Below are 20,883 nucleotides of genomic sequence, written 5' to 3'. Positions count from 1 at the left end.
GTAATTAGTTTAACAATGCAACATGTCTCGTAGGTATATAATTGGTATTCGTATATGTGTGTGTGTGTGAAGTGAAGGTGACAACTGTCTGTTTTTTAAGACAAATGAATAGGTCAAGACTACCTGAATTGTACAAATAAATACCGTAGAAAGGCTTGTATATTTCTCACTGGTACATAGTCTGAATCCGGGTCTGTTCGCGCCCACTCATGTTCGCCCCTTTCACTTTCACACCCTACATGTTCGCACCCAATCTTAATTGGTTTTGTGTTTAATAACTCTGTAAGCAAGTGTTTTCTTATAAGTATAATTGTTGTCATTGTCTCAAAATAAAGTGAGACAGCATTTTTTTTTGTGTTGAATAAATCTTAATCATGTTTTAGAAAGCGTATTGTTAAAAATTATAATAATCCTTTCTAAATAAAGTGGTATTTTGTCAACGTTTTATTTTGTGTTGAATAACTCTTAATCATGTTATGGTTAGTGTATTGCTATAACTTTGTTTCATTGACTTCTTTCAAAACGAAGTGAGATTCTGACTATGTTTTTTTCTGTGTGTTGAATAGATTTTATCATGTTTTGGTTATAATAGTGGATTGCTATATTTTGGTTCCTATATTTTATTGTTTCGTTGTTTCAGATCAAAGGGACCAAGCTGTTAAAAACAATTATCTTTTGTGTTTTTCCTTTAAAATCTTCAATGTTTTACTCATACCAAGCTATAAATACATTCAGTATTTACACCAAAGCAATTTAAAACAACAATCATGATTTTCCAATTATTCAACTTGAATTTGAATTAAAATTGGGCGCGAATGAGTAGAGTGCAAACGGACCTTGGGTGCGAACGTGCGAGGTGCGAACATGTAGGGTGCGAAAGTGTATTGGGCGCGAACAGACCTGATACCACATAGTCTGAACCCCCTTCTCCCACAAAATATTAAGTAAATAATCTTTTTGTTACTGTTATCAAAGGTCTAATGAAACTCAGGTAATTTCTAGTCAAACCGGCACCTGGTTAAATTGGCACCTGGACAAATCAGCACCTGATATAGTCAATTCGTCACCCATGCTAAATATAAATTTTAACAGTATTTTAAGCAAAAAGAGTAAAAATAAGTAAGGGGTTGCCAGAATTTTTTTCAGTATTTAAGCAAAAAGAGTTAAATACTAACTTTCACATTTTTGGGTGTTCATGTACATTTTGTATATATTTATTTTTCTCAACTTAATGACTTTTTTGGTGTATTTTTAATGATATACATATGAGTAGTCAAAATAGTTATTACGTCTGGCAAGGCTTTTTAAATTTTATTCTGGGACACCTTTTATGACCGCAAGGCTATGTTAATTTTTTTCTGGGACGCCTTCCTACGAACTTCGTAGGAAGACATCACAGAAAAAAAATAAAATAGCCTTGCCAGACGTCATAAATATTTGGACCAATACATGAGATATTGGATATTTTTATGCATTATTTAAACCAGTTGAGCATTTTACAGGATTGTTTGTTTAATGCTTTTTAAACTTTACTGAAAAAAAAACACCTTAAATTTGCTTATTATTTGGCATGAAAGTTTGATTTATTGAAAGGGACTCATAGTTTTCCATTTTATTTTAATAATTGTCTAATTGTTAAAACAACAGCTTGGGTAAGGGCTTCGTTGTTTACCTTTATACACAACAACATAATTTCACTTTGGTTTCGTTGTTTACCTAAATACACAACAACATATTCACTATGTACTTGGTAACAGTTATTAATTAATTGAATAGAAAATATTATAACAAATATTATCATATACTTAGACTAAATAACATATGATTTTTACTGTATGATAATAGCATTAAATTAACGTAAATTCCATATTTTTCGAATTGGTGCTTAGCGGGCTGATATGAAAAGTTTATCACATGCTTCGATTGTTATCACATGCCTTTCCGTAACGTTATCACACGGCATTCCGGTGATACTCGGCAAATTCCGGAAAATACACCTCAATGCTACGTTTTCAGTGAAAAACATTACGAAATAGTGTACAAAACAATTATTTAGATACTGAAAAGTATATTGTGTAATATAATAACAAAAAAAAAAAAATAAAAAAACAAACAAACAAATTATTAAATAAATGCATTCTTTATAAGTTTCAAACATAATTTAGAAAGTTACTTTGAAAAGGTAGACTTTTCCAAACAGTGCTCACTATGTATATTGTTGGTTTTTTTTTAGGAGTTTGTCGAGTCGTCCATATTAAAAATGTTTTCTCCTCTGTTGAGGCATATGGTAGAAAGATTTGATATCGAATGTACTAAATTTGGGTCCCACGACCGTGAACTTTTCAATCTTTGAACTTCTATTTGGGAACCACGTAAAAGGATCAATATATATGATATGTTATTTTTCTCCATTGTTGAAGCATATGATAAAAAGATCATAACATGTCATTTTTCATATCGCATGTATTATCAGCCCTCGGTCAATATCAGCCCTCGAGCCATGCGGCTCTTGGGCTGATATTGAACCTAGGGCTGATAATACATGCGATATGAAAAATTCCATGTAATAATCTAATATTATTGGATGCCGAATTGACGTCAAATAGGTGCCGATTTGACTAGATGCCAATTTAACAAGGTGCCGACTTGACTTGTACGTTTCAATTCCTCTGCGATCGTTTGCGGTATTTTCTTGAGAAAAACCTATTTTCCATCATCAAAGAGAAGAAGAAACTGCTTGAAAATGATTCTGGAACGCTTCATGATTGTTAAAATAAGTTAAATTCACTCAAAAAACAATTTTAAAACTTGCGATGTTTAAACAGGAAGTTTCAAAAGCACGTGTAAAAGAAGAAATTAACCGGTGAGAGTGGAAATCCGTACATAACAGATATCACTATAGTACGACTTTGAAAGCAAAACAGTTCCATCCTTTTGTAAAACAGTCTTTAATATACCTATCACATTAATGTTTGAAGAGTCTTTAGCTTATTCAAACCATAAAAGTCGGTATGAAACACCAAAACGGAATGAACAATAACCGATTACGTTTTGTAGTTTACAAATTCTAAACTGGTTCCCGTCAAACTACAACACTTTGTTCGAGTGTAAAGGAATACAAGCAGAAACCAGTTAGTTTGTAAACTGGTTCCTGGCTGATTACTACACAATGACCTCTCATGCATAATGATAACACAAGCAAATTCCAGTTTGTATAGAAAATAGTAAATACGAAACCAAGCGCGGTAGGCAGAGAAATTTAATGAAGTTCAGGTCGCCAGTAATGGAACAATGACTGCGTCATTTTCCAAAAACGAATAGTCAATCTGCAAATGCTCCTAGACCACCATAATATGAAATGGTCGTCTCTTGTCTTGTATTATTCGCAATCAGCTATGAAATCGATCATTGTCAATATCTACTCGTTGATGATCGTTTTGGTCAACAAACATCTAAAGCAAGAATCTGTTTGAATGGACAGTTTTTCGGGGATTTCGTTATTATTACAACTATCAATTTCATAATTAACTTCAGTTTTGAATACAACTCAATGTGACCAACTCCACAAGTACCAATTTCTCACAGCCTGACTTGTAAGATCTTATAACCAAACGTTGTCTCAAATATTAAAAGTTGGTTCTTTAGCATGTTCGTCTGCATCCTGCTTGTGTTTCTGTTGTTCCAAATCAATATGATATTAAGAAAGAATTGTTGAATGAATCCAAATATGCAATCAGCAACATGATTTAAAACACCAGTATATGTACATGTTGTTCTGATCAATCAGCAGCATGATTTAAAACACCAGTATATGTACGTGTTGTTCTACTAGATCATCAATTGATAACCTAGCATCACAGCCATACTGAGCATGGGGAAGCAAGGAAGAACAAGTTGTTTTACAATCTTTGAAACATATAATGTGCAAACATCCTGTTAATCAACAATCCCGTTCTTAAAATAGTTATTGTCCTTGAATCCAAGTTTATACGAATTTTGGGCTTTTCTGGCGATTTTATAGAAAAAAATAAGTTAAATTGCAATCAGCAAAAACAATGAGAAAACAAAATCTTTAAACAAGTCAAATATGACTAAAATTGTCAATCAGCTCTTTTTAAAGAAAATGAAGTGATAGGAAGTGTGAATTGACTTTTTGTGTGGGTTATAGTCTTTAAATTACTTGAACATTTTTCGTGAATAACATTACAATCTAATCTGTATTAAACCTTGTAACATTTTTACTTTAATAGTTGCTACTGTTGTGTACTAGGATTGTATTGCTGGATATGTTCTCCAGTTAAAACAATTCAAGCTTCTGGGAGCCACTAGTTTCTGTAAATATTTAGACTGGTGATGCCCTAATATATTTGTAAAATAACAACTTATAATATATCCAATAAGTTGTATATCTGTCCTTAATTCCTCTCTATGTAAAAATGTTAACGTATAATGTAGACCACTTTAACACATAATTCTATTTTGCTGCAGCATCTAGTAGTCAGCTGTTCTTACCCTCAGGAATGCAGATATCACCTTTAATTTCCTCTCATAATGCCATCAATTTGTAATAACCTATTTGTTGAATGAACACTTTGATTGATATTTTAAAATATTCTCCATATGTATAAATGATGTAACTTGAGGACATCATCTGCACTTTCATAGTGATTTTATGAAAGTGATTGTATTTCAAAGGGCAGTAACTCCAAAATTGATTGTCAGATTTATGTGTTCCACGACTTGCTGTTGATGTTGATCTGCTTAGGTCTGCTCAAACTGTATTGAGTTACTAAAATACTAGCCAAAAACTGTGATTGTTTCTAAGAATTGACATTTCAGGGGCAATAACTCCATATTGGGTTGTCTGATTTTTCAGAATTCAATAGTAGATAGACCTTACCTGTTGATCATTATTACCCTAACAGCTCCAATTTTGTGGATATAAGCCAAAACTTGTAGTACTTTTACGTTCTATTATAAGCAACAGCAGTGGAAACAAAGACTTGGATATTCAATTTAAGTTTGGCAATAATTGGTAGTCTAGTGGAGATAAAAAAAAAATTAAGGTAACACAAAATAAACTGAAAGACAATGGCTGCTGTCGAGTGATGACAAAAACTAACCAGAAAATACACATACTATGGAACATTTCAATTGTTAATCCCTTTTCCACTGAAATGAGTACCCTAGAATAATTAAGAACTTACAATAAGTTTAATTCTCAATTATTTTAATATTCTGTCCCTCATTACATCATGTTTGTATTTGCATGTTTCTGGCAGTGGTATTGATCCATGAATGATCTTTTCGACAAAACTTGACAAGCTTAAAACACAAAAGATGCCACATCTTAAGCATCTCAGTTCAGCTCCAGTTTTTGGTGGGACAGTTTTCTATTAAGTATTCTTTGAATTTGTTTGTGGTTTAGTTAAGGCATTGTCTGGTTTTTTTTTTAACTTATGAGTTCTAAATGTCCCTTGGTTTCTACTGTTATAAAAGACAACATTGGCGTAATGAATAATAATAGACAAGCAGTTTGAATATTTATATTTAAATATATTTGTAAACAATAACATTACAAAAATAAAAAATACATTTTTTTCATAATGAAGGATATTTAAAAATAAATCAATATAGCACTACTAGATTGGCTAGTTTTATTTGTTGTGTGGTATTGCATTTATTTCATAGTTATCATGAATTTGAATGAACTTTCAGCAATTTGGCTTAACATTTTGAAGAACTGATCAAATTTAAATCTAGACATAAAAGACGGACAGACAGACAGACAGGGGTATATCAGTATACCCCCACTTATTTAAAGCAGGGGTATGGAAGACAGTTACCAAAACCACAAAACAACTAAATCCATGAAATTTGGCAGTAAAAACTTTACGAAATGTAATACCATCAACACCATGAATGTTTTATATTAACTTTTACATATTTTAAGTTGAACCCAAATGTGACTGTTAGAAATACGTGTGTGCTTAACACTCAATTTATGAAAACCAAATGATAGTGCCAGCCCATTCCAGCCAGGAAAGTATATCACACTAACAGATGCAAAGAGTATTATTATTCAACTTTAGCTGTTTGGTTTGAAATACTATCTACCGGTACTCTAAAATTAAACTATTGCTCAAATATAATGTTGTAAATTTATACAGGCTTTCATTGAGTATACACATATTAGTCCTAACCAATCAATTAATCTTTTTCAAATATAATTGATGACTATAATAAAATACATCTTGATCAGTTTTTACCAGAAATCTTCTTTGATTTCTCATACAAGCTTCCGGCATGGCACTATTGCATTTATCACAGATATATGGAAATACCATGGAACTCAATCCAAAACTTTGATATGAATTTTTCCTGAGTTTTAACATTGCATTGAATACAAATACTGTGTTAATATCATCTGTCTGATAATGGATCATCTTTGTTTAGGCTGCCGTTTAAGTATGATGTGTCTTGAAGCTTTGATTTTGGACTTGACAATAATCCGCCTATCAACAGATCATTATTTCTGAAAGATGGAATTAAAATATGGTATTACTTTTATTATTAACATAAGACAAGATTCTATTATTTTATTTTGCATTCATAACCTTTGAAATTTCACTTTTCAGAATATCATGGTTAACATAGAAAAATGCATTGTGCACAAATAAGTCAGTATCATACCTTACCTGTCTATAAACAATTAGTATGTTATTAAAGTTGTACATTATTAAGAAATAATGAAAATGCTGTTTTGTAAAAGGTTGACTCTTAAAGTTATTAACAGTATATATTTGATTGATATTAGGTTTTTAAATATGGTTATCATGCATGATTACTAAAAGCAGGTTTACAAGTCATAAGCCATTGCATGTCAAGTGTATAGTAGCATTTTTACCAAATAAAAATAATACATGTGATAATTACTTTTTTCACAGATTTAAAATTTTTCACACTCTGGTTCTTCAGGAGTGTGAAAGGATAACAATGGCCAGTGTTGAGTATATTTGGAAACTTTGATACGTTCATGCTGTCATAATATAACAAAATTCAAGATAGGATAATGGCATTTTTTTACAAGGGAAAAAAAAAATCTAAACAATTTTTTTTCTTTAGCCATTATCATACCTCTTTCATAAAATAATGAGTGGAAGTATTTGAATGGTGATGGATAAACTCAAATAACTGAAGGGAAGGTATATAAAGGTGATAAAATCAAATCCATTCTTTTCTTTACCGATTATCCTTCCTCTTTCCTAAAACCATAGTGCTTAAAACACTGAAGGTAATTTATCAGTGGGAAGTAAAATTAAATATTGCATTGGTTGTAACCCGAATAATTCAGTCGTTATATTCCGCTGATCTACGAAGGCTACATTAACGCCTGAACGTCTTCCTCGATCAAGACCGTCAACCAGAAAATTCACACCGCTTTGCAATATGGGAATTTTGATTTAAATTGGCAGCTAAAGAAGAAGGAGTTGCGGATGTTAATTGATGATAAATGATGTAAACTGATGTTAATTGATGTTAATTAATTATTATCAGATTTGTGTTAATTGAACACACGTGTTTGGTAAGACAATTTTAAGAGAGTTGCACAGACTCATATCCTGATCGCCACTGATTGGCTCTCTCTCACAGAGAGCAGGCGACACGGCCAATGATCATAAGGAGTTCAAGCCCTTGTGTGGGAGAAAATCGGACACGGAAAGGGCCTGAAGTATTCGAGTTACATTGGTTGTAGTTGATTTAACAGCAATTCTAGACAAAGGCAGATAACTCCAATTTTTAAAGATGACTTTAACAATGACATCATTTATATTTTTAGAACAGATATTAGATTCCTGCATCTGGCAAAAGTTATGTCATTTTCTTGACAAATGTAACATAATTTTGTGCCTTGAATATCTGAGCATATTTTACATCGATATTTTTTTGGAAATGTTCATGGATAGGATGTGTAGAATGTTTACATGATCAATGCACTATTTTGTGTATCAAAAAGGTAGTGATAAGCCTTGGAAGATTTAGATATCAAGCCAGTCCCATAAGAGTTCCATAAGGTTTTGAATGCATGAAGATTGCATTTCAAGTATACGATAGGTGACAAAGAGAAACTCAAATACCGGTAACTGAAAGGTAGGAAAATAAAGGTAATGTCCACAAATCAATCACCATAATTGTACCTCAAGAAGAATCCATTAGTTATTGCATGATTGGTACACTAAAATACAATATGAATATAAAGATACAGTATATATATGTATGACACAAATGATTAAAGAATGAATTGTGTTTATTTAAAACATCTTTTGGACAGCAAGTTACAGATTTTGATATCTTTTATTGATGAAAATGCAAAGAAAAAAAAAAGAAATGTAAGAGATTGTTTTAGAAGTAAGAGAAAGGAGCAGTTTAAAATGAGTTGAAATGTGTTACGATGAACAAAGTGAAACTTTTTCAAAATTCTTTGTCGCAAGACTGTTCCAGACACAGAATTGATGGCTAAAAGAATCCAGTGGAAAATATCACAATAATATTGTACTGAGATATGAATAGACATTGCCTTGTACATTGTACTAGATTAAATGAAATACCTCATTTTAGTGTGTCAGCGTTTAAGATGACAGTCTTTATCAAAAAATGTTACCTAATTTGTAATAATATTCTGACCTTATAAAAACCAAGACACATTGTTGTGTCTGTCCTAAGTTAGGAGACTCTGACCTTCATTAGTCTCAACTTGTGTTTTTTTTAAAAGTTTGATTAATTTATATGACATGCATTTTCTCTGAATTAGAACACATTTTAATTCAGGGGCCATCTGAAACCTGCCTCTTGGTGCTGGATTTTCTCGCTGAGTTGAAGACCAATTGGTGGCCTTGGGCTGTTTTTAGTTCTTTAGTGTTTTTTTTTTTTTTTTATCTCTATGACACATTCACCATTTCCATTCTCAATCAGTGGGAAAGCCAGTGACATTGAAGAGCTACTTCCGGTGGTCACGCGGGAAAGGGGAGATAATCTAAAAATTTTGAGGTGGCGCTGTAACCAGCGTGTAAACAAAAACATAGCCTGTGCTTCAGACAATAAATTTATTAAAACAACTAAACATCCATCAGTATTTGAGGTTAATTTTTCATTAGAATAGATTTTGTCACACGACTGCCAAAATAGGTATTAAAATAAGTGCTGCGTTACTGAAATATGATAAATCAAAAGACGTCCTCCGTAGATTTCCAAAAAACCGCGGGTAATCCCCCTGTTTGCTAGGAACTGACACAAATGCATCCTAAAGCTTTTCATTGGTCGAGATATAAATAAATGTGACCCAGAAACATATGGGCACATGACTATGTATAGGATTCCCCGTCACTCTGTGTCTTGTTTACATAATAAATACTTCAACCGGAGGTCAAAATTCAACACTTTTCTAACGTTTTTGGAGTTATTTCGGCGCAAAATTAAGCAAATTATGTCATATTTTACAGTTTTTAACCACGAAACTGATTGAGACAATGAAGGGTGATGATGATTCCAGGATTTTAAATATATTTTACTTAAAAATGATGATGGGTTGAAGGCTTTACACCGTCATTTGTTGATGTTTTTCATGTTGCTCAGACTGCTCAAACTCCTCGCAGTATTACATTTTCTGTAGTTATTTAATTATGCTGCAGTGTGTAACAGATGTATGTAGTACATTGAAACTAGGTTAATCTATGAACGAATTTGTCCATATAAATGACTTCAGTTGTCTGGAAGAACCCCCCTTTTTTTCCCCAACTTTTCAAAAATTTCAGCTGAAGGGGTAAGTCAAAAGTTATTGTCTGGATAAAAATCCTACGCATGTGCAAAGTGTAAGCACTCAGTTAATCTTTGTTTTAAGCCATTTTTTGTAGGTTAATGGTTAGTCATTCTTTGATTCAGTAAATATTAATCTGAAATCAACTTGTCAATTAAAAAAAGTACCAATCAACAAATATTAATCTGATGCATCTATAATTTTCACTTGATTTTAAGTATTCGTTCTTGTTGTTTATATAAAAAAAAAAACTAAGCAAGTTGGAAGTTGACACTCACACATGTTTATAATTTGATGTCTGTCCTGTCCTTATCATGCATATCAAGCAACATGGTGTACACTAACCATTCATGTTTGAGTGTGTCTGGGCCGTGGGGCATGTTTAACTCTTAAAAACTTGAGAGTAACATTCAATAGGAATGCACAATGCCTAGTACATCCAATTCTTAATACATGTCAGAGCTATATGACCATTTAAAGCATTAACAAAATGCTGTATCACTTCTAAGGTCTACTTTGAAATTTGCATATGAAAGTCTCACTCTGATTTTGGGGATCCTGTTTTGTTGCATTGATATTAATGCTTGACCCACATTTTTATTTTACACCAATCTACAAGAAAACAAAGCTTGGACACAGGATCTATAGTTTAATCAGAATCATACCATTCCTATATCTGTGTGCTGATTTTTATGCAATATAATACTTTTTCACACATTTTTCTCCATTCTTAAAAAGCACACAATTGCAATAATTTGCAAAATCATGTGATAACATATAGGAAAAGAGCACCAGGACATCTTATTCCTAATACTACACAAGGAGCAGGATCTACTTACTCTTCCAGAACACCTGATATCAATTGTATGTTGTGGGTTCAAGTTGCTCAGTTTTCTTTTTTCTAATTTGAATATTAGTTTAGACTTTTCATCAAAAAAGTATGAAAAAAAGAGAGACTACTGAAAATGATTTATTTAGGTACAGGGGTTACCACACTTCAGAAAAACAGTGAAAAGTCGTCATGATAGGCCATTTGAGAGACCTCAAGGATACCTCACTATGTCTAGGAGAACTGAACGATTTCAAAACCTTTCTATTTCAGTCCTTCACACCTAATCAATCATTAAAGACCATCAAGTTTACTTTTTATATCTTTGATTTTTTTTATGTCTCAAATACTACAGTACATACATGTATATGCCTGATATCAGTGACGGATCCAGAACTTTTTCTAGGGGGCTTCTGACTGACTTAAGAGGGGCCCGCTCCAGTGATTCCCTATTTAATCAACCACAAAAGGGACCCCTATGAATATGCTAGCTTTGCATCTATGAATCTCAGGTTTTTCAATGACAATAAGTTTTATTGTATTGCAACAGCATTATTGTCTCATGTACATTTACCCCACGTTATCAATATAAAATGAGTGTTTCACATTGTATATTTAAAAATATAAAAATGTTTAGAAATAAACGTTTATTAAATGATAAATAAATAGTCATAAAAATAATGTTAAAATGAAACATACGTATAAAATATTTTAAATAATTTAAGAGTATTATTGTTAAAAAGTCCAAGTTAAAAGTAAAATCAAGTCAAATAGTCCTCTGTCCCATACATGTAAATCCTCAAAATAGAAATCCTGCTCTTCTTATTCCTATTGTTATCTGAAAATATATAATATATGCAGATGATATTATCAAATGAAAATAATTTCGAACTTTTCTACAGTTGTTATATGAAATTATAATATATTTTAATTGTCTACAAATTTCTATGTGGTCCAAGAATGAGAAGGTTCACATTTAAATTGGAATTGAATGCTTTTTATTTGAATTTTACTAATGGAAAACTAATCAGATGTGAATAATTGCCAATGAGACAACTATCCCAAAATACTCATTTGGAGTGGATATATAGGCATTTTTTTGCTACATGAAAGCCTTTAAACATGAGAAAATCTCATAATGTATATACTATGATTGTTTTCAGATGTGTGTTATCATTTCATTTAAATTGAAATCTTTCTTATTTTAATCTTAAATAATCAAAAGGAGGTTTATATGATTCAACAAAAATAAAGAAATTATTTTAGACTTTTGATGTAAATAATTGATATATTTTTACTGACTTTATATTATATGTCAAAGAAGGAGGTGGGGGATGTTGCAGGGGTCCTGATCCCAAAATCTCGGGCTAAAAACATGATCTTCTGAGGTCCCAAATTTCAAAAAAAAAATCACGAAAGAAAATCCTGAGCTTAAAAACACCCAATCCAAACGTCCCGAAAAAGTCCTGCCCTCCATCAAGAAAAGTTAATAATCATATACAGCAACACAAATTTTCTATTTATTTATTCATTTACTTCAATATCTTAAATCCATCAACATAATAACATATCAATCTTTTTAATAGGTATATTAAATAATGTTTAAATAAAGTATTACTTAATATGCAACATTAAATTATCTTACATGTATCTGTTATTTAAAAGGTAACTTTTCATTCAATCATTCATATCTTATATTCTTCATACCAGTAATAGATATTAAATGTATCCACCACCAATAAAACCTGGCCACAACACCTAGCCAATACTGAATGTGGCAATAAAATTCAACAATAAATCACATAATTTGGTTTTTTTTTGCATGGAAGGAGGGACAGAATTTATACTGTCCTACTGGTTAATATTTCATATACCTGAAATCTTTAAAAGATATTTTACATAGATATAGGAAGATGTGGTGTTAGTGCCAATGAGACAACTCTCCATCCAAATAACAAATTATAAAAGTAAACCAATATAGGTCAATGTACGGCCTTCAACACGGAGCCTTGGCTCACACCGAACAACAAGCTAAAAAGGGCCCTAAAATTACTACTGTAAAACCATTCAAATGGGAAATGCCTATATGCACTATTCAGCAAAAATAATAGTTCTGTTGTTCAGATAAACAAGGGTCTGGATGGGGTGTTTTCCATTACTTTATCATTTATTCTTTACGCTCATTTGTTTCTATTTTTTTTATACTTTTTGTCCATCATTTCTCTTTTCTCAATATATAAATTAGCACATCAATAGTTCAAATAATATTATGACGTCTGGCTAGGATGTTTTATAACATTTTTCTGGGATGCGTAGGAAGGTGTCCTAGATAAAAAAATAAAATGAAAATAGCCTTGTCAGACGTCATATTATTTTGACTAGCATGTCATTTGCTCTATTCCTTATTACAGTCAATTTTCTCTATTCTTTGTTCCTTTAGTCATAGTTCTCCAATTTTTTTTATACTTTTAGCCATAGTTCCCAGTGGCATATCCAGGGATAGGGTTCCGGGATTGGAATCTCCCCTTTTTATGGACAATCAATGCATTTGAAAGGGGACATTTAGTTGGAACTTGGAACCCCCCTTTATCCTGGGTAGGGAACCCCTTTTCAAAATGGCTGTATCCACCCCTGGTTCCCTATTTTGTGAACCCTCACCCTGTACTATCTGTAAGAAATGATGGATAGAGGTTTAGGATAAAATTAAACTATACTTATGTAGTTGTTATATTTTTCCTATAATTTTATTTTGTTTGTTTTTGTTTTTGTCACACACTTTTTGGGTTCAAAAATAATAATATAAAACCATTTGATTGACCTTTATACTATTTGAGACAACCAAACAAATCAGCACAAATGCTTAACACAACCGTAATAATTTAATTAAAATTATAAAGCTAACATTGACATGCCAAAATTCAAGTTTTAATCAAAATTGAAGTCTCGGGCTGAAAAAGGGGCGTTTATTTCGTGTGGTCTGGGGGAATTTAATGGATTTCAGCATCCTAAAAGAGGCAAACATATAGCCATAACCCGATCTGATCAATGAATTATGTTATGGATAATGTTGATATCTTTCTACTAACCATTAAAAGTAATAATAGTAGGATTTCGTGAGCTCAGAAACCTTAATCTGTTGAAAAATGGCGTCGATTTATGTGCTTCCTTTTCGCAGCCTCAGTTACAATTTTACAAGGAGTGATGGGTATTTATGCAAATATTTAGGGACTCCTATCATCATAGATACTATTTTTGGTCATTTTATATTTAAATAGCCAATAGGATGCGAATGTGTCAGTTATTTTCAGAAGCGGAAAACACCCGCCATATTTTTATCTTCCAAAATAACAACGTGTCTTGCCAGTTTCAGATGTTTGTTTCTTGTAAAATAAAATCTCCTAAGAAGAAAATATAGCATAGTCACCTGTAAAACTTACCTATATAACTAATTAATGATGAAATGACACAAGTTTAATTTTCTTTAATAGTAAATTTCTTGAAAAATCACACGTACACGATGTAAACAAATTACCGAGATGGCGCGATACTATCGCCGTCTACGTAAAAATCGCGATTGTCGCCCTTGATTTTTTGGCCGTTACGTCATATGGAAGGAGGCGCAGAACTGATCTGTGGCTTTCCCACTGAATTTTATCTTTGTTCTAACTCATTAATGCTGCAATCTTAGCAGAGACTCAGCAAATATCAGCTTTAAACCCAGAGTGGATTAAACGAAGGACCATGGTCACTTGCTTTATCACCAAAATCATTAAGTCCAATAGTGGTTCTATTATTGTTAACTAATGTATTACCTTACAGATCTTGTTGAAGTATTCAATTCTAATAATAAACTTTTTCTTTCATTTTGCATTTTTCTTTCTCTCATAGAATGCCTGGCCAACTGAAAAGAGAAATAGCATCTAGTTGTTGTAAATGTTATTTTTTACAAAACAAGAATGTGTCCATAGTACACGGATGCCCCACTCCCACTATCATTTTCTATGTTCAGTGGACCGTGAAATTGGGGTCAAAACTTTAATTTGGAATTAAAATTAGAAAGATCATATCATAGGGAACATGTGTACTAAGTTTCAAGTTGATGTAACTTTAACTTCATCAAAAACTACCTCGACCAAAAACTTTAACCGGACGGACGGACGGACGAACGGAGGCACAGACCAGAAAACATAATGCCCCTCTAACTATCGTAGGTGGGGCATAAAAAATTGTTGTAAATTTCAATATTATTTTTTGATTTATACTTTTTTCAACAATTTTGAGGAAAATTGACATTAGAAGATAACTCTCTTAAGATCATAGTGGCACTCAGTATTGAAAGATCTTCAAATTTGTCAGAGTTACCCATCTCAAGAGAATAAATATTATATCACAATGAATTCAGCGGTAAAAATTTGACATAGTAAGTTACATAGTACATAGTTTCATTTATTATATGAAGTGTTGTCCTTTTGGGTCAAATTTCTAATACCCGTAAATAATAATCTTCTTGTGTTATGTGTTTCTGTCTCCTTGACATATGCACAACAACTCCTTTTATTCATACTTTTAATAAACTAAAAGTTTTAAAACTTATAAACATTTTTCATTTCAATTTAGCTATAATTTACTCATATAAAAAAAATTACAATAGTAAGTGCACAATTTCATGTATCAGCATTTGCAGAAAATTTGTTAAAGCCTATTTTACAGCATAAAATACTTGTTCACAGAAAGTGTAACAAGAATGAGGCAGATGTTGAAAGAAGTTGTCCCTGCAAAACCACACAAATATACCTGTTTAGAAGCTTCTGATGCTCTGCTTTCTGAATCTCTGACTCTTTCTTCCATTCTTCTTATGTTTTTTGCATAATCTGTTATCATTCTTTCTGCCTATTAAAACATTTTAAAGTCAAATGATGCAGTCAAACTAAGATTTACCTCAAACTAATTGCAACAGAAAATGTTTTAGTTCTAATCTATAGCATTATGCCATTAATATACACAGAAAAAGAGTCCCATAAAATCTAACTTGAGGAAAACTTAAAATCAGCATTTTTAATTTCCTATGGAGGTATTTCCGCAAAAATGAGTCCTTTTTGGTCAGTTTTTGGTTGATTTTCTTGAAATTTATGTAAAGTATGATACTTTAATGGGGTTAAAAGTTGGTATTTGACTAAATTATATAATCTTCTGCTCATGAAATGTACAAAACCAAAGTGTAATGGGTAGTTTTATATTTTTTGTGCATTTTTCATTGAAGAAATTGCAAATTTGAAGGTTTGTGACCATTTTGAAAAAATGTGAAAATTTGGTATTGTTTATATCTGTATATTATATATTTTCAGCATCTTATTAAACAAAGATAGCTCAACCAATGATTACTAAACACAAATTTCTAGTTATGCATTTTAAAATTATAAATGTTGCAAAATAAATTTTCCTAAAAATAATTAAAAAAACCCAAGGATTTTCCTTGAGAAGATTTATTGTGAGAATGAAAAAATACAGTTGTAAATGAATCCTCTCATGGGGGGTGGGGGTGTGGGTCCAATTGATATTAACATGATCACATTTCTGCCAAAATTATAAAATAATCATTAATAATTTTTTTAAACAAGATCGAGATTATCAAATAATCCTGAAATATTTGTTCTGGTTATCAAATAATCAATATACTGGCCAAATAATCAAATATTAAAAAAACCTCTGAGAAGGTTTGTAAAAATTCAATGATATACCTCTAATGTTTTCTCTTGACTTTCTCTAAGTAATGATGTCAGTTCATCATTTCTCTTTTTCACATGACTAAGTTCTGATCGAACATCTTTTATTTTTTGTTCAAATTTTTCTGTTATTGATTGACATTCTTCCTTCCATCTAAAATATAAAAAAAAAAATTTTTTCCCATGTTGATTGTAACTGCATGGGGTAAAAATGTAATGGTAAATTGCTTTAAATTTTAATATATTATGTACCAGTATTATTGAATCTGCAAACTTGAAATTTTGTGATATCTTTTTAAATGTTGCATATAATACAGAACTTGAATAAATGAACTACATTTTAAGAATTTACATATCTCATTTCTTGTTGCAAAACGTAATGTTTAGATCTCCAAAAGTGATTTTAGAAAATTTAATTTAATTTCAGAGATTAGATTATCCACAGACTTTAGCAAGTTTTAGAATACATACAGTCTATAAAACAACCCCTCAAACAACATTCTAATTTACACTTATTCAATATCATCTATTTTGTCTATAAAAAAATGTTTATATACCTAGCACACATTCTCTGTTGACCTGTTAATAAATTTCTTAATTCACCAACAGTTGATCGACTAGCATCTTCTGAACACTGTAGTCTCGTTTCATATTCCTGTAATTTTTGTTGCTGCTCATGTTCAAATATTGTCATCTTAAAATAGATATGACATTGTATGTGAAAACTTAAACACAATCAGAATCGATTTAAGGTTTTACATAACATTACAGGGATATACCACTTAATATCAGCTGAACGTTTTAATCAAGTTCTATTGTAATTGAAATATTAAGCTTCTCAATGATTAAAATTAGTGTTTGTTAAACTGCTCCATATATTCAATAAAAAATTTCTTATAAAATGTGGTTCAATTCTTTTTTATTTTATAGATTTTTGTCAGAGGGTCAAAGTAAAATATTTTATCAAAATTAAATGAGCCAAATTAATTTAAGTCAAGGTGTTTGGTACCACCTTAATTTTCATTTTCAGTTTTTTAAATCTCATAGTGCTTGTATTATCTCAAAAAATACTCAGTAATAATATGTTGGTTTGTTGTCATATATAAATAGTTAATGTGGACATGTTGGTGATTTGTTATGTTAGTGAATTCAATGAGTAAAATTTTGTGTGGTGGTTTAATTTCATGATTTGAAAAGCGAGTATGCCTTTTGCATCAATATTGCTGATCTGTACAAACTATTTTGAACAAGGGAATATCTTTTGCACATTTGAAGTGGTTCAATTAGTTGAAAAACACCCTGTCATCCTATCATCATCTATAAAAAGTTTTGTTTGTGTTTTTTTTCAGAAGGTTTGTTGAAATGAGAAATGAAACCCATTATTTTGACTATTTACCTCTTTCTGACACTTCCTAAGAGCTGATTCTTTTTCTTTTTCAGCTGCCAGCATTCTTTTCTTAAGATCATCATTATCGTTTTGTAATCTCATTCTGTCGTCATTCAGGAACTCAAACTCTTGTTCCATTCCAGACATTCTCTCCTTCAACTGGGCTAACTGAACCTCAGTTTGGGTTGTAATTTGTTGATTGCTTTAAAATAATAAAATAAGATTGAAAATCCTAACAAAAAATGCTGATAATTCAGATAACAAATAAAATATAATTTACATCAAATTAGATGAGATTTTATATAATTTCCTTCAGTTGGCTTTTCATGCAAATGATCATTTCACTAGTTTCTCTTTTTTTTGTAATTTCAACTGGAAATTTTCTATTTTGTATTTGCACTTTATAAATGATCTATGTATTTGCTATTTTTGTAATGCTTTATTTATCACTCCATTTAAATTATATATATCTTTACTTACTTCATTTCTGCCTTTTTAAGTGCACTATGTTGATTTTCAACTTTGACCTCCAAATCATCTCTTGACCTTTCAGCAGCTATAGCTCTTCTGTTCATGTCTTCAAATGAAGCTTTATCCTTAGCTCCAGAAACTTTCTGGTCATGATGGAACTGTCAAGAAAAGGATAGAAATGTTTACATTTTATAAAGAATAGAAAAATGTCTGGCTCTGTTTCATGTATTTAGCCTCAGTAAAGAAAAATGTTTAGTACAGCAGAAAAATCAAGGAATATTAAAAAGTGTGAATGTGCCAGTCTATGTGCAACTTGTTGACTATTTTTTAGGTTCTTTTTGGTTTATAGCTCTTCAATGTTTTCTGTCTTCATACTATCCTGGATTTTAAATATTCAGCCTTGAGCGTTTCCTGATGAAGGTAAATCCAGAAAAGCCCTTCGGACACATGCAATTTAAAACGTGTTTTCATTTTTTTTCTAACTAAACCTTTGTTTATGTTTTTGCTTCTTAGCAGTGTTTCCTCTACAAATATTGTAAAACTTAGTACTAATTTTTCCTTGATAAGGACAATACACTGACAAATATCAATGTTATAAAGTAGCAACTGCTGTCCAATATCTAAGATAATGAAATGTAACCATACCTTTTCCAACTCAGCTTCCACATTTCTTTTATCCCTGATGGCTCTTGTTACTTGTTCTTTTAAGTCAGCACCTTCCTGAAATATAAATACATATATATATACAATATTTGTATATTGTCTGAAAATACTTTTTGTTATTTGTATGAGATTTATGAAAAGTGTTGATTGCTTAACTTTTTTCTGTTTTATAGCGTGTACAAATAAATTTCATATTTACGGACAATGTAATGTATTGTTTTTATCCAGAAATTAAAATCAAACACTTAAAACTTTAGTTGTTAAGTTCTAATTCATTGTCCAAAGGAGACGTAATTTGTACAAGTACACAGAAAGCAAACATGAATTTATTAGTTGGCCGATTGTAGGATTAAAGTTATCTCTTTTTGCAAGGCAAAACATGATTTTTTTTTTCAAGCCATTGTAAATATTATATAGATACCAAAAATTCTGTTGTCCTGTTTTGCAACCAGTTCTATGATTGGCTCATTACAACAGTTGGTACCAGGACTCTTTCATTAAGCAGTTTAAGTTAGTATTGATTTCATGATCTAATTAGCATCAAATCAAACTTCTCTAAAATGTTTTCTAAAAAAACTCAAATAGATATATATTGTATCTTGAACATTGTCAAGCTGGTGAACAAATATGAAAAAATTTTGAGAAAATTGTGAAGAACAAATTTGTTGGACAAACAGATGAACAGAAAAGAAGTTTGTTATATTTCCCTTGCTTCAATGCTGGAGTATGATATAATACGACATAATTATGAATTTTACAATAACTGGTAAATTATTTTTAAAGTGCCAGTCTGCCTAAGAATCAGGCAGTGGTAAAAACATGACCAAAAAAACCCACCCTATTTGACACTAATTTCAGTTCATAATATGTAGTTATGCACAAAAATAACATTCATTTCCATTTTCTGTTCTGGTAATAGAAGATACAATTTGGTTGAAATGCACTTGAAATTAACAAATAAGGGGAGATAACTCTGTAATTTGCTATCATTCTAACCAATTTTCTATCCAAGTTATTTGATATTACCAGACAAACACAAACGAAAGACTAATACTTTTTAACTCAGGATGATGGTTAGTATTAAATAGCATGATTAGCTAGGTGGGTTTTTTCTAATCATGTTTTAATTTTTACCTAAATTGTCTGATTCTTACAAAGACTGGCACTTTAAAAGATGAATATTCAAAAGTTGTATATAATTGTGACTGCAATACTTACCATTTCCAAGTTATTTAATTCCTGAGTGAGTTTTGTAATTCTTTCATTGCACTGGTTCCTTACAAGATCAACCTTGAAAAAATAAAATCAAAACTTTGATAACAAAGCATTGTATTGATAATGCAGGTAGCAACGAAAATTGTTAAGAAAACTACCCTTAACTGACTGTATTACAATTTAAAAGTTAATCTTTTATGAAAGGATTTTTATCTTACTCTTTTATGTTGAAAGGTAGATAAAAACTTACAATAAATGTTTTCCTAAACTCATTAATTTTAACGGAAGTCTGATACAATACAAGTAAACAGACAAATGATTTAAATTTAAAATACTTTCAGATAATAACAAAATATATAAAATTCATAATAGACTGAAACTTATCTTTTATCACCCTTTAACTAATGCAGTCCATTGAACTGAATAGAATTAATTGTTTATTCTCATCTCCTCTGCTGTGTGTGTTTTTGTTTGTTTCAATTATACATACAATTTTGCCTTTTTTTATTTTGATTTTTTTGGGGGGTAAATTCAACTAAATAAATCCTTGTTCCCTTTCCATATTTTTTTGGAAGGAGGAGGAGGATATGAATTGAAAAGTCTAATTACATAATTAAAAAAAAACAAAAAAACAACAAATACTTTTATTCTATGTAATAAAATATTGACCTCTTGTCTGGTTTTAAGTCCTGCTTCATTGATTAATTTGCTGATAGCTTCCTGTAACGAGTCAGCCTCTTCTTCTCTCTGCTTCAGATCTATCTCTGCCTATACAATTAAA

At 31.0% G+C, this 20,883-nt stretch overlaps 1 protein-coding gene and 1 long non-coding RNA gene across 2 annotated transcripts in view; both read right to left on the bottom strand.

Annotated features, from left to right (window-relative positions):
* Positions 1–5,983: 5,983 nt before the first annotated feature.
* Positions 5,984–20,883, bottom strand: part of LOC143042100 (sodium channel and clathrin linker 1-like) — a 31,726-nt gene continuing 16,826 nt past the window's right edge. Inside the window, exons 13-22 of the mRNA XM_076214347.1 lie at positions 20,772–20,870; positions 20,106–20,177; positions 18,870–18,944; positions 18,234–18,382; positions 17,763–17,955; positions 16,924–17,060; positions 16,382–16,520; positions 15,438–15,533; positions 14,456–14,544; positions 5,984–6,535 (exon numbers count right to left, since the gene is read on the bottom strand). Of these exons, the coding sequence (XP_076070462.1) occupies positions 6,424–6,535; positions 14,456–14,544; positions 15,438–15,533; positions 16,382–16,520; positions 16,924–17,060; positions 17,763–17,955; positions 18,234–18,382; positions 18,870–18,944; positions 20,106–20,177; positions 20,772–20,870 (1,161 nt within the window). The 3' untranslated portion in view covers positions 5,984–6,423. The remainder of the gene's footprint in view (positions 6,536–14,455; positions 14,545–15,437; positions 15,534–16,381; positions 16,521–16,923; positions 17,061–17,762; positions 17,956–18,233; positions 18,383–18,869; positions 18,945–20,105; positions 20,178–20,771; positions 20,871–20,883) is intronic.
* On the bottom strand, positions 11,276–14,107 carry LOC143042101 (uncharacterized). The gene is made up of 2 exons (XR_012967880.1): positions 13,730–14,107; positions 11,276–11,481 (listed from the first exon to the last, which is right to left on the bottom strand). It is a non-coding gene; the product is annotated as an uncharacterized LOC143042101 (long non-coding RNA).

The sequence above is a fragment of the Mytilus galloprovincialis genome, chromosome 8 (genome assembly GCF_965363235.1).
Source record: "Mytilus galloprovincialis chromosome 8, xbMytGall1.hap1.1, whole genome shotgun sequence".
In the NCBI taxonomy this organism is placed as follows: Eukaryota; Metazoa; Mollusca; class Bivalvia; order Mytilida; family Mytilidae; genus Mytilus; species Mytilus galloprovincialis.
The sequence above is the reverse complement of the archived record's forward strand: the minus strand, read 5'-3'. Positions and strand labels throughout refer to the sequence as shown.